The 12,034-nt window shown below is 45.1% G+C and overlaps 1 protein-coding gene across 2 annotated transcripts in view; it reads left to right on the top strand.

Annotated features, from left to right (window-relative positions):
• LOC122802729 (acetylserotonin O-methyltransferase-like) overlaps positions 1-12,034 on the top strand; it is a 357,415-nt gene that overhangs the window by 269,946 nt on the left and 75,435 nt on the right. The window contains exon 6 of one of the 2 annotated variants that reach the window (XM_044072490.1): positions 10,310-10,450. The exons of the other annotated variant lie outside the window; for it this stretch is intronic. Within the exon in view, the coding sequence (XP_043928425.1) occupies positions 10,310-10,450 (141 nt within the window). The remainder of the gene's footprint in view (positions 1-10,309; positions 10,451-12,034) is intronic. 2 annotated transcript variants of the gene reach the window in all.

The following is a 12,034-nucleotide window of genomic DNA, read 5'->3' as shown; positions in this document are numbered from 1 at the left end:
TCATGATACTACAAGAAGTGTCACACATTGCACATTTGATAAGGTGGCAACCATCTCTATGTTGCCTATGCATGTGCAATACAGAGGCATGTTGAGGCCCTGTGAGTAGCTGCTGCCCCCAATAACTCACGTGTATCTAGGCATGAATGCTAACAGCCATCACCCACACTTGTAGGGACTGTCTAAAGCTGTGGCGGCTGTAAGTTGTGTGTTGTCTGTCACTGACCCACCAAATGATGTTAACACATTTCAACGGGGTCTTACATCAGGTATGGAATGGTGCCAAGGTCCTGACCTCAAGCTGAACACAGAAAACAGTACCATCATACCATACAGCAAGGACATGACCCCACTATTTCCCACATCAACGGCAAACCCATAAAGACACAACTTGTGTTGAGACACCTGGACACTCAGGTATTAACAATGTCGCATTCAGCCATCAAGTAGCAGCAGTGGTCAGAAAAGCCTTATAAGTGGTTCACCACACAGGTAAAGGGAGTGCATTCAGAAAAAAGGTGGACATTATCTCTGTATAATCCTCAGTCAGTAGAACAATAATTTAGTACAATGGCCCATTAGGTCTGTACCCAGACATCTGCAGCAACTGGAAAGGCCATGGTAATATCCACAAAGGTAATCTATGGCCTCCAATACCTGTTCCATGCAGACAGCCTTGAATCATTAGTGCTTTATTTGCTATCAGACAGGTTGCCCAGAGGTGGACTGTGGCATGCCTAGAAGGCAGTGTTGGGTCCTGCCCTTCAACAGCTGCCCCATATATGTCAGTCTAACTCCTGGTGCATTACCGGCATGACAGGCCTGACTCTGATTTGCAACATCAACAAAACCTGCTGGATTGACTGGTTTGTCTCCCAGAGGCTGCCCTGTCTCAGGAATGCACTTCCCATATATGTCATACAGAATACCATGCAGACCCTCATCAAGTGCATCCATGATGAGTGGATGGGAAACCACAAATCTGTCCCAGGGGGTCACACCTGTGTCCCTAGGTGCTGATTGATGATTCTGTCAAGGATAAAGTAATGGCTAGGCTTGTAAGGGACCCAGGGCCATTACTCTAGTAACTTTCTATGATCCTATGAACCTATGATCTTACTGAATTCCCAGGTGACAAGAATCAAGAATAGCATGCTGTGTCAAGGGGTATGCATGCAAGATTATGCTGTCTGCCCCTATTGTCCTTCACACACTGTTCTACACATATGCACCTCATGCATGCATACAGCTGTACCTTGGCACTGTCACATTTCTGCATTGCCACTATGCCATCCTGAGCTGCTGTATTGGCAGCAGGTTGCCACGGTGTAGACACACAGACATCTGGAACAGAAACAGAAAAAGGTCTGGGAGACAACAGTCAGTCAGCAATACTAACAGCAATGCAGTATCATGGAACAAAGGTACATACACTTTGATGTGTATGCATGAAACATACCAGCAGACAGCACATTACAGGGCATAACATTACTGCACTATAAACTGCCGTTAAGTATACTATATTCACCCTGTGCATCAGACACATATTAGCATGTCCCTGCATTGATGGTATGAATGAAAGGGATGTGGTTCAGGTATCACACATGCACAGGGTGTGGTGTGGGGTTGCCAAAGGCCTAGGCTGTGCCACACAATTGACTCTGTGTGTGTGTGTGTGTGTGTGTGTGTGTGTGTGTGTGTGTGTGTGTGTGTGTGTGTGTGTGTGTGTGTGTGTGTCTGGAGGGGTGCTGCTAAGCTGGTCCATGGAGAGGACCTGTTATGTCTGGTGGTGGCTTGCATGTGACAGTGATGCATGAGTGTGTGGGTGTACACAGTCAAGCCACATGCCACCACTACACGAGGGTATGTTGGACAGCTGTGGACCATACATGGCAGAATGTGCAGTTCACTATCTCTGGCCACAAACACAGGAACTGGTTCTTCCAAGAGTGGCACTGGCACCACCATGCCCAGGGCCAGATGTGGTACTACGTGATGACAGTGACCTGTGTCTGCTGGATCTGTGTCCCTTATGGGACCGCCCAGGACCACATGCCCATGGCCTGCCACACTGTGGTGTAGATAGCACCATCGTTAAGGTAGTGCTGATGGTACTGCCACTACAGGAGTGTGACTGTGCATGGCCACGTGGGCTCTTAGCTGATGTTGTTGCTGACCTACGTGTACGTGTCTGATGCCCTACTCCCACCACATTTTCAAGCACAGACATTGCACAGTTAAGGAGTGACAATGTCTCACCCCACTGTCTATCCACTAAATCAGTGAAATGATGTAAGGCATCACCAATGCCATGGATGGAGTCATGGATACCAGGCAATGTTGCATCCATGATTCTGAGCATCTGTCTGGTGTTGCGTTCAGAACGTGCCTGCACCTCCATGATGGACCAAAACTGTTGACATGTGCTGTGACACCTCTGACAGGTGCTAGATGGGCAGAAGTCCTCCTTCAAGCACCCATGTCAATCTGCCTGTGTGGGACCTCACCAGCTCTCTGGCTATGGCTAGTGTCTATGATCACAGATGCCATAATTACCACACTCTCCTGCTCAATGCCACCACCCTCTGACTGTCCAATATCTGTGGCAGCTGGGACTGGGTATGTGTGGGCATACTGACTGTGTGTGAGGACATTGGGGAGGAAGTAGGATGTCAACCCATGAGAGGGATTCAGCCCCCAACAACCCCACCTCTGCCTTACTATGGCCACCATCATCATCACAGTCTGATGAGACAATGACATCAGCTTGTGAGGGGGACATACTCCAACCCCCCTGGTCACCTGTGAGGGGAAGATAACATGACTACATTAATTCTTGCACTATAATGTCTGCTGACACACACACACACACACACACACACACACACACACACACACACACACACACACACAGGTGAGGTACCACAAATGCATCTGACAGACCACATCTTATGACTTATGCCATGCACAACACACAAGCAGACCACAACAGACACACACAAGACAAGCCTTTAACAACATGCAGTGCAGCTATATCCAGTTAATGTTGCTACTACTATACACATGTGAAATAAGTGACATGTCAGTGTATGTGATGGACCTTCACCTAAAACACAGTGCACCCATTTCCACAATATTAATGCCCCCCCTTATAGCAGACTGCCTAGACCTTCCCAAAAAATACATGCAAATATGTTACAGCTCCTGCAAATATGCTACTGTAATTACTGATGCAATGCACTGCAGTGAGCCCTTCCACAACTGAACATACAAGTATTGCAATATGGCTAAGCTTAACAGTTGTGTCCATGGCAAACTGGCAGCCCTTGACATGCCTAGGGTATAAATGAGCCATAACAAAACAGTTCTACACTCACCAGCTGCAGGATGATGGACCCAGGCCACAACAGAGGTATCTATGGATTTGTTGGGTGAGGTATTGTCAGCAGACACAAATGTGGCACTGATACTTGATAATATGTGCATATATCAACATGTGAAGTACAAATTCTGATACTTCCCACATTGCTGACATTCACAATATGTGTGCACACGTGTGCTTTCCAACCCCCCCACCCACAAATGCAGATTGACCTGACATACATGTACAGGTATGCACAGGCTGCCACTATGACTGCTACAGTATTAAAGTGATGACCACAAGAGGCTTACCTGGACACTCCTCAGCTGTGGAAGCTGTGCCACCCACCTCCACATCATATGGTGTATTGGATCTTTGTGAGCTGGTGGTTGAACCCAGGTTTGCCAGGAACTCCTCTGTGGCCAAGAGTGGTTGTTGTGTTGCAAGCCCTCCACCAGTGCCAGCATGATCCCTGGCCACAGCTGTGGCTCTTTGCCATGCATTATTTATCATGTCGGTGGCCCAGTTTTAGACCTGCTCATAGCTCCGTTCCTGTTACCCGACATGATTCACCAATGCCACGAGGTGTGCCCACAGTGCAGCACATTATTCCTGATTATAGCGAGTCCTTGAAAACAGGATCTGGTGATGGAGTCTCAGGCCATCAAGTATGATGGCATTCTCTGCTTCTGAAAATAGTAGGTTCCTATGGTGGAACATCCCTCCTGAAAGACTAGAGCAGAACACATCACAAGACTACATATATTGCTCTCCATTATGTATACACCCTGCACATCCACATTTGCCAGTACTATCCACCGCTAACTGCCACATCATACTCCGCCATCTATCACCATGGTATGTATGCAGCTATCAGCAACATATTGTCAATACATCATGCGTTGCCCATCTGATCTTGATGTTTCCTGCTACTAGCTGCATGTCCTATAAGGTGTTCAAATGCATTTTCATGTTGCACCTATTACTGTTTGTTTATATCCTGTCTACATTGTATGCAGTGGTGTCAGCCTCTTACTGTTGTAGTAAGCACCTGGACTGTAGGCCTACCCCTTGGGTCTCCCTGGCCTTCCTCCCTCAGATTCTGGAATATATGGCTGGACAATGTCCTACAGTTTCCCCTCCCAGTCCAATAGATATGGGTGTCCTGGCAGAGTGTAGCACCTGTCTCATGTACATGGACAACCATCTACAAACACCAACAAGGAATACACTGAGTGAGAGATGGAATGACATTAGGAACCTACAGTCCATGCTCTCTCCCTGTCAAGCTCACATATCTGTCACTGAACAGGTTGTCAGCACAATCAGTACACCTCACACACCAACCACACCTACACAACACACACCCACATATACAGAGGTCCTCAACATACACATCCACAAAGAAGACCTCCGAGGCAAAGCCACACATGAACTTCACAGCCCTCCATGGAACATACCACACATAGCCACACACCTGTCTCCCACAGCCATGAAGACATCACCATATATCAAACATATTAGAGATAGGAGACTCTATTGTGAGACACACTGATGTTCCTCTCACCAGAATCTATATGGGGAAGATCACAGTTACTTGTCTGTCAGGTGCCAGAATCTGCCATATCACATACGCACTGCTGTCTCTCACCAACAGGTGCTGTCAGAAGTCTGTCCATGTTGGCATTCCTGACCTGAGATGTACCTCCCTGGACGATATGCAGTGAGACATGAGTGAGCACACTGATTATGTGTCCCAGGCAGGTATGTCCCTAGCCTTATGCAGCATTCTGCTGCCACCCAGACTGATGCTTCAATACAATCAGGAAATGATTGACCTTAACAAACTGGTCTGTTATCTTGTGCCATTCCATGAGGATCCAGTACCTGAGAGCCTGAGATGATATGCTCAACAGACCATTATGCTTTGCCAGAGATGGCCTCCATCTGTCTGAACTGGCCTTCAGGCATCTGGCAATGGTTCTTGCCAACCCCATAGTGCCTTCATTAGGAAAAGTGGTGAGGTTATCACTACCAACATACAACTGTCAGCACAGCATAAATTGGAGGCCATGCTGCTAAATGTTACGAGTCTACACATAACTCTGCCCTCATTGCAAGCATTCTTAACCCTGGGAAATGATGACATCTGTGCAGTTACAGACACATGGTTCAAAGTTGCAGAGAGCACCCTGGCCTTACATGAAAACAGTCAGATCCCAAAGTGTGGGTGGTAATGCCATGGGACATGGGGTTTCACTATATATGAGACACATACACACCTTCAGGCTGTACAGGCAGTAAGATGCACAAGGGACATTGCAGCAAATCATAGCTAGCTGCCCCCACATGTGACCAGAAACCACATTCTGCCTATATGCACCTGATCAGCTATATCAGGATTTGGGTCTGTACCCTGATCCTGGGTTACTTGAATGACCCAAACATACATTGGAAGATGTACCCATGCCAGCACTCAAATGGCAAGAGATCCATCAACAGTGGAAATATAAACACCTCTGTACAGCTAGGTGCTACCTCCACATGAGGTGAAGGTCTGTTAGAGTTGATATTAGACAAAATGGGTAACCACTGCAGCTTCCCTACAATGTCATCCTCCATGGCAAAGCAACCATCATGTGGTCACATTAGCAGACACCATCTCCCACAATACCTATCTAGCTAGGGTCAGATATACATACAACTCCAAAGTAGAGTACAGCCTCCTGTGGGGTGGTATACACAGCTTCACAGCCCCCAACTCCTCTGTAGAAATTGCCACCAATATCCAGAAATACACAAAAGCGTTATACGTGCATTTGTATAGATGCATGGAGTCAGGTATACCCAACAGGACTACATCATCCTCTGCAAGGAAACGTAAACCTGTCTGTTGGACATCTGCAGTAAATAGTGTCTATAACTGGGATGACATACTGCTGTCTGAGACAAAGTAGGAGCAAGTGCCGCCCATTTTGGACAATGTCTCCTTAGCCTGAACAAGCAAATGAGATCACTACTGGAAACCTGCAAAGCAAACCCCGAGCCCACATTGTCGACATTCACTACAGACAATAATCTGTCCTTCTGCATATATGTCTGCAACATCAGAGGAAGCACTTGGATCTATTCAGTTGTGGTGGTCAAAGACACCAGCTAAACCAGTGCTGTAGGTATAGCATACTTGATGTTTAACAGAGTCAGTGTAGGCGTCATCCCCTCCCCCCATCAGTACATCAGGACATCCCCAGTACCTGCCCCCTTTTCCTATATGTAGGGAACTGGTCACCACTACCATCTCAATGTCATGGTATACAGCTGCCATGGTAGCCTGTCACATCACAGGATACATCGTACATGACCCCAAGCATGACCTTGCAACACCATAAGGCACTGTATTCAAACAAGGCCTGGCTACCGCATTTGTCCCAGCCAAGTGGAGGACAAGCACTTTCACCCCTTTACATTAAGGTGAGGCTTCCACCAATCTGGCACATTATAGACCCATCAGCCTAACCAGGCTGATCTGCAAGCCATGGCACAGTTTATAGTGAATCTCATTAACAAAGACATTGGCAACCTCCACACACTCCATCATGCACAGTTAGGCTTTGTCAAGGTGGAGATCATGTCTGTTACAACCGGTTGACCTCTTTGACACAGTTACCAGAGCCATGAATGGGGGGGGGGTGACAGTGCACACTGCCTTCCTTGACCTGGACAAAGACTTTGACAGTATACCCCACTTGGCCATAATAGATATATGCTCCCAAGTAGGCATCAGCCCATATGTTACCAGAGGGGTAGCAGATTGGCTCACTGACACGACCCACATAATCCACTTAGGAGAATCCACCTTAAGCAGTTAACCCAAAACTAGTGGCATAACCTGGTGTTCTGTGTTTGGGCCTCTGTTATGTGTGATGTACACTTCTGAGGTGCAGGGCATAGCCATTGGTCTATGGCTGACCATGTTTGCAGACAACTGCATGCTGTGTGCTGTCACTGGATTACCTAGTGATGTGGACATCTGCCAAGGTGTGTCTCACACAGACACATGACTGTGCCAGAAACATGGCCTCAGGCTGCATACCAGGAAATGCAGTGTCAACCCCTTTGGGGAGAATGATGTCCCCACTTAGTATCACAATACTAACAACATCCTAGGCACGCAATCAGTCATGAGGGATCTGTGCACACAGGTCGATAACAACATGACATTTGACCACCATGTTGTTTCCGTTTTAAGGTAAACCTTCTACATGGCCCACCTCAGACATAAGGGTATGTCATCCAGGGACATGGGGGTCATAACATCCCTGTATTCCCATGAATAGGGGCCATTATTGAGTATAATGCACTGTTCCTCATTCACTTCTCAAAGCACATGCAGTAGCTGGCGACATCACAGAGGTTCCCCACCAGGGAATGCCATAGCCTCAGACATCTACCATACACAGATGGGCTATAGGCCCATCCTTCTACTGAGTTTCATACATATTCCTCAGAGGTGACAAGGCAATCATGGACTGCACATTGTTGGAACTGCTGCACAAGTGCAAGTCATGCTCCACTCTATTAACCTGCACACATGCCTTCAACCTGGTGTGTGACATCAACAGGGCTTGTTTGTGGCTCAGATGTGTGTCGCACACACTCATCCTGCTGTGGAATGGACACCCTGTCCACATCAGGCAGGGCAGCTATTTATACCTTTGCAAGCAAAACCTGGATAACTGGATGGTTAACAGGACATACACCCTTGGGATACCATCTGTGTCCCTGTTGGATTGGGGTGTCAGGTGCTGACTTGCATACACATGGGCTAAAATCTGGGCTAGGCTTATGAGGGCCTTAGGTCCAATAGCCTAGTGACCTCATATGATCCTAGGTATACCAGTTATGGCCTGTGTGCTGTGACAGACTGTGTTGTTATGTGCTCTCACCCTCACTGCCATCTACTGTGGTGTGCCCCCTATGGGTGACATTCTAGTACCATGTCATACAACCACCATCCAACAAATGAGTGGTACTACAAGTGTATGTGGACATTCCAACAACATCTCTGCTACACACTTACTGAGAGCAATGCAAATGTGATGTAGGGTATTGTCCTCACAGGTGCCCAACATGTGCAGTACACAGATGTTTGCAGAATGTGTACATGTGCCTGATATATGTGGACCCTCTGCCAGACAAATGTGGATGTCTGGGAACCAGTTGGACAATATGTAATGGTTGTCCCAAGACTGTGGGGAATGTGGCTGTGACACGCCAGACCCCTCAGAACACAGTAATGGTACATTAATATCTGGTACTGTATTCATTCCCTTACATTGTATGCTCATTATGTACACACTGTTGCTGAGGCAGAGCCTGCCCCCCCACCACTACTACTGGTTATAACCTGCTGTCCTGCTGCTGGGGGTCACCAGGTATGCTAGCCATAGCTGTCAGGCAATGAGATACAGGTATGGAGTACACATTTACCTTGCCAGAGTACATCAAGAATAGTCAGGGACACCTGGACAATGTTTGAACTATGCCTGTATAACATTCATAGACTGAGAGGGACTCACTGGCAGTACATGATGTGATATGCCAGCTGTATCCACCAGTACTTACTGTCACTATTGTGCAATAGACAATCCAGTAGCATTCGTATGTGAGCTGACCATTGCTGGAGGGGACTCAGCGGCCAGAGCTGTGATCTATGTCACTGCAGACAGAGCCAAAAGGGAAGACTATAGATGCTGGACCACTGACTAACAGCAATGTCATATGTTCTTCAGACCTAGTGTTGTAATTCCTATTTCCCATGACTACATCCCCCCATCTGCTTCCCATTACATGAGGAATACTATTACATACCTGGTATAGTGCTGTACTCCTTTGTGAGCAGAAATCCAGTGGTAATTTTCCTAGGCTAGCACAGTCTGTATTCATGAAGAAAGACACAGACCTGTTTACCATTGGCAGCAGCTTACCTTTTGTAGCTAATGCTCATAAACAGGTAATTGCCTGTGCACCAATGTGTGGCTCAGACTTGCTAATTGCATCCAGAACAACTGGGTTGCATTTTCATTAGCTAATGGCATGGCAACACGGTGCTATAATTAAGACCTCATGTAGGCCTTAGCCCTTTTCCTGGCCTGTGAGAAGGACATTATTGAGATGTGGGGACTACAGCATCACAGAGGGTAGGTAGAATTACTGTTCCCTGTTGGAAAGGATCTGGTATGTTCACAGTATTGCATGCTGTTTGGCCATTGTTAACAGACTTTCTTATTATGTGGCAGTTTACTGTTTAAAAAGGTTATCTTCCACATGGCCAATGTACTTCAGGCCAGTAATGCTGAGTGTCATAACATTGTTTTCTGGTTCATTTATCTGCATTAAGCAAACAGACTGAAGCCATCCATGCCAGTAACCTTAACCTTAACTCTTAGGTCTAACTTGTAATACATGTGAACTTAAAAGGTTTGTTTTTAATCTGGTTCCCAGTTAAATATCAAGATTATTTTTTCTTCACTTGAAAGCAGTCCCCTCTGCATCATTACCCTCTTTTGCTAAGATTAGCTTTTGGCCAGGTCTTTCACCCCCCCCCCCTTCGTATTAGATATTCCCCCACTTCTTTTCTCAGTTTTTTTTAAATTCAAACTGTTACACTAACAAAAGCAATGGAAGTCAGATGTGGTGATAAGACAAAACAGTTTGCAAAGAGACATAAACCTCCAAGATTCACCTTTCTCTGTTTTATAGTCTGGAAATATAACATATAGATACACAAGTTAATGATTTTCTTAATATCTGCCATTAATTGTAGAGGTTGGGTGAAGAAAATGAAGAGCTTAGCAAACATATCATAGTGTAAACATTCCGTTCAAAACAGGTGTAGAAAGCGAACTGATGTAGTATGTATAACATACATTTTGTTCTCTTTTTAAGGCTGCTCTGGTGCCATAGCAAAACTGTGCATTTCAGAATATCCTAATTCAAGAGTAACCATTTTTGATCTGCCAGAAACAGTGAGGATGGCAAAGGAACATTTTGTATCTCCTGCAGAGGAAAGGATCTCCTTCCATGAAGGTAAATATCTCTCTCTATTGCTTTATCTCTAAGTCTCACTGTAGACATTTCACAAGTTAGTCTCATAAATTGCTATGTTACCAATTAAAAACTGAGTGCATGCCATAGAACAAATTATGTGTATTATTCATATTCTAAAAAAATATTTTAGGTATTTAAATACTAATCATGTCAGATGATTCCATACTGGACAATAATACTCCATGTCATAAAATATACTCTATATTAATATATATTAATATACGTTATCAAATACATACACACACACACACACACACACACACACACACACACACACACACACACACACACAAGCACATAACAAGTATAGGGCATAGCCAGCCTACTGATACAAAAGCAATGTCTCTGCCTCTGCCACTAGCAATCCATGTTGGATGGACAGGATGAATGACCCAGTTGTACCTCTCCTATACTAGGCAAAAGACAGGTGTGTTTATTATGGCCAGCTGGTGAAGATTAGGGACCTTACAGACTTCATCCTGTCAAAATGGCAGAGACAGACTTCCAAAAGATGATACTTGGTTGCACAGTCTCCATGGGCTGAAATTGTTGAACATTGATCCTCAGCTAGGGATTTTGAATGGCAATCTGGGCATCCAAAGTGGCCACCAGGATCATCCTAACAGTTCTCACTTTACACCTTGACACCCAGTCCAAGGATTCAGAAGCTGCAAGACTCTGACCCCCCCCAGGAAATTTGAACACCCAAACTGCATAGGAATACACCTAGGATCATCTAGAAGGTACTTGGAGGAGGACCTTGGGGGCCTGGGCTAAAACTGGAGCCTAGCATTATTCAGAATGGGATAGGGAAAACATAACATTTATTAAGCAGGGCTGAGTGGGCTGTGCTGTGCCAGATTTAAAAGAAAATAATATAAATAAATTATCTGTGCAACATATTAGCAGAAGAGGGAGATCACAGTGCTGCCAGTGACAGCACTACTGGATTGTAAGTGGTGGATTCCCATTGGTTACCACATTGCGACCATCTGGCACTCCAGCCTTTACTGATGCATAAACTACATACAGTTGAGAAAGGGATAATTTGCATATACAGTCCATACATGAAATACGATACCTGTACAGTAGTGTATGACAATGTATAGTACCTTACCAGATGTACTTGCATAAATCATGACAGGCTTTGGTATGAACCAAGTTTGCTCTATTGAGTATAGTATTTATGACTAACACCATAGATGGATGAATATATTAAAATTCAGTGATAATGGAATGAAAAGTGTGCATAGATGTAGATATGCTAATTGATTTATTTCTGTGACAGCAGTACAACTGCTGCTTTCTAAAAAAATACTTCTATGGCAGAAACTGAAAATATATTTGTTGATCATATTGTTAGTTATTCGTGTAGAACAAGTGACTGTACGTCACTTCATTCAGTATTATTTTCTGATTTTTCTATCCAACTAGAATGGATTTACTTCTAATATTTAATCTTCATGCTGTGTACTATGTACATCCAGGATATGGCATTTTTACTGTTTCATTCTGTGTCTTGCTTTCCTTCAGCTAGATATGCCAAATCTTTTATCAGTGCTT

This window comes from Protopterus annectens, chromosome 5.part0 (genome assembly GCF_019279795.1).
Source record: "Protopterus annectens isolate FY-2018-M chromosome 5.part0, PAN1.0, whole genome shotgun sequence".
Taxonomy (NCBI): domain Eukaryota; kingdom Metazoa; phylum Chordata; order Ceratodontiformes; family Protopteridae; genus Protopterus; species Protopterus annectens.
The sequence above is the reverse complement of the archived record's forward strand: the minus strand, read 5'-3'. Positions and strand labels throughout refer to the sequence as shown.